General features: G+C 36.4%; 1 protein-coding gene across 2 annotated transcripts in view; it reads right to left on the bottom strand.

Annotated features, from left to right (window-relative positions):
* Positions 1–992, bottom strand: part of TYW3 (tRNA-yW synthesizing protein 3 homolog (S. cerevisiae)) — a 23486-nt gene that overhangs the window by 14756 nt on the left and 7738 nt on the right. For both annotated transcript variants that reach the window (XM_008585794.1, XM_008585795.1), the window contains one exon: positions 304–375. In XM_008585794.1, coding sequence (XP_008584016.1) covers positions 304–375 — 72 coding nt within the window. The remainder of the gene's footprint in view (positions 1–303; positions 376–992) is intronic.

Here is a 992-nt window from a genome sequence, read left to right as displayed (position 1 = left end):
TCCCTGCACTACATCATGATGCTTATTTAATTAGGCCTTGACTACTCAGGATGAGGAAGGCACAGAGTCAAGAATTGGGTTAAAAGTAAGTGGAGGACAGAGTTATAAAATGAAACCTCAACTGTGTATCTAAATTCTGGATTTTGCTCTGTAGGAGAAAGTATGTCACTGAAGGCTTTTGAACAAGGAAATGGTAAGATTTGAATAAGGAGAGACTAAAGGAAGGAGTCTAATTAGAAGGTTATTCAATAATTCAGATCACTTCACACTCAAAGAACTGCTCTTTACCAAAAGGTATCTTACCAAGATGGTCTTTCCTCTTTTCCCCACTGTTATGCCAGAGTTCCTGAAACCAGAATCTATTGCCACTGAATGCTGTAAGAAAATAAAACTTGTTAAATTCTGATACTCTAGCTAATCAGATCATCTGTTTAGCTCCACAAACTGCAGAAACATGTATAACCCCAAAACTTATTAAGGTTTTTTTGCTAACCAATATGGACAATGCTTAAAAGCCATATTAGAATTCCTACTAGACGTACTGAAATATCAACTTTGGAAGTGTCATTGAGAAAGGCAAAAACTAGAATTCAATAAAACAGAGACATATGGCTAGTGATTGTTTCCATAAAGCAGAAAACAACCAAAAAAAAAAAATCATTCCTGTAACCATGCTGCTTAAAAGTAAACAAAATAATCAAAATCTTTTTTTTAAATGAGTGAAATGTTTTCTCTAAGAACAGAGAATATCAGTGCCCTTTCTGTCTCTAAAAAAAATCTTTGTTTTAATAATATGTGAAAAGCATACACATTACAAACATTCTGAACTTACGAGATGACTTTGTAAGTCATTTTGTAAGCCACCTCTATTTGGGAAATAGGTTATTTGTTGAAAATAGAAAATAGGGGCTGGCCCGGTGGTGCACTGCTACAGTGCGCCGCTTGGGAGCACAGCGGCACTCCCGCTGAGGGTTCGGATCCCACATACAGAC

The sequence above is a fragment of the Galeopterus variegatus genome, unplaced genomic scaffold (genome assembly GCF_000696425.1).
Source record: "Galeopterus variegatus unplaced genomic scaffold, G_variegatus-3.0.2 Scaffold3717, whole genome shotgun sequence".
Taxonomy (NCBI): domain Eukaryota; kingdom Metazoa; phylum Chordata; class Mammalia; order Dermoptera; family Cynocephalidae; genus Galeopterus; species Galeopterus variegatus.
The sequence above is the reverse complement of the archived record's forward strand: the minus strand, read 5'-3'. Positions and strand labels throughout refer to the sequence as shown.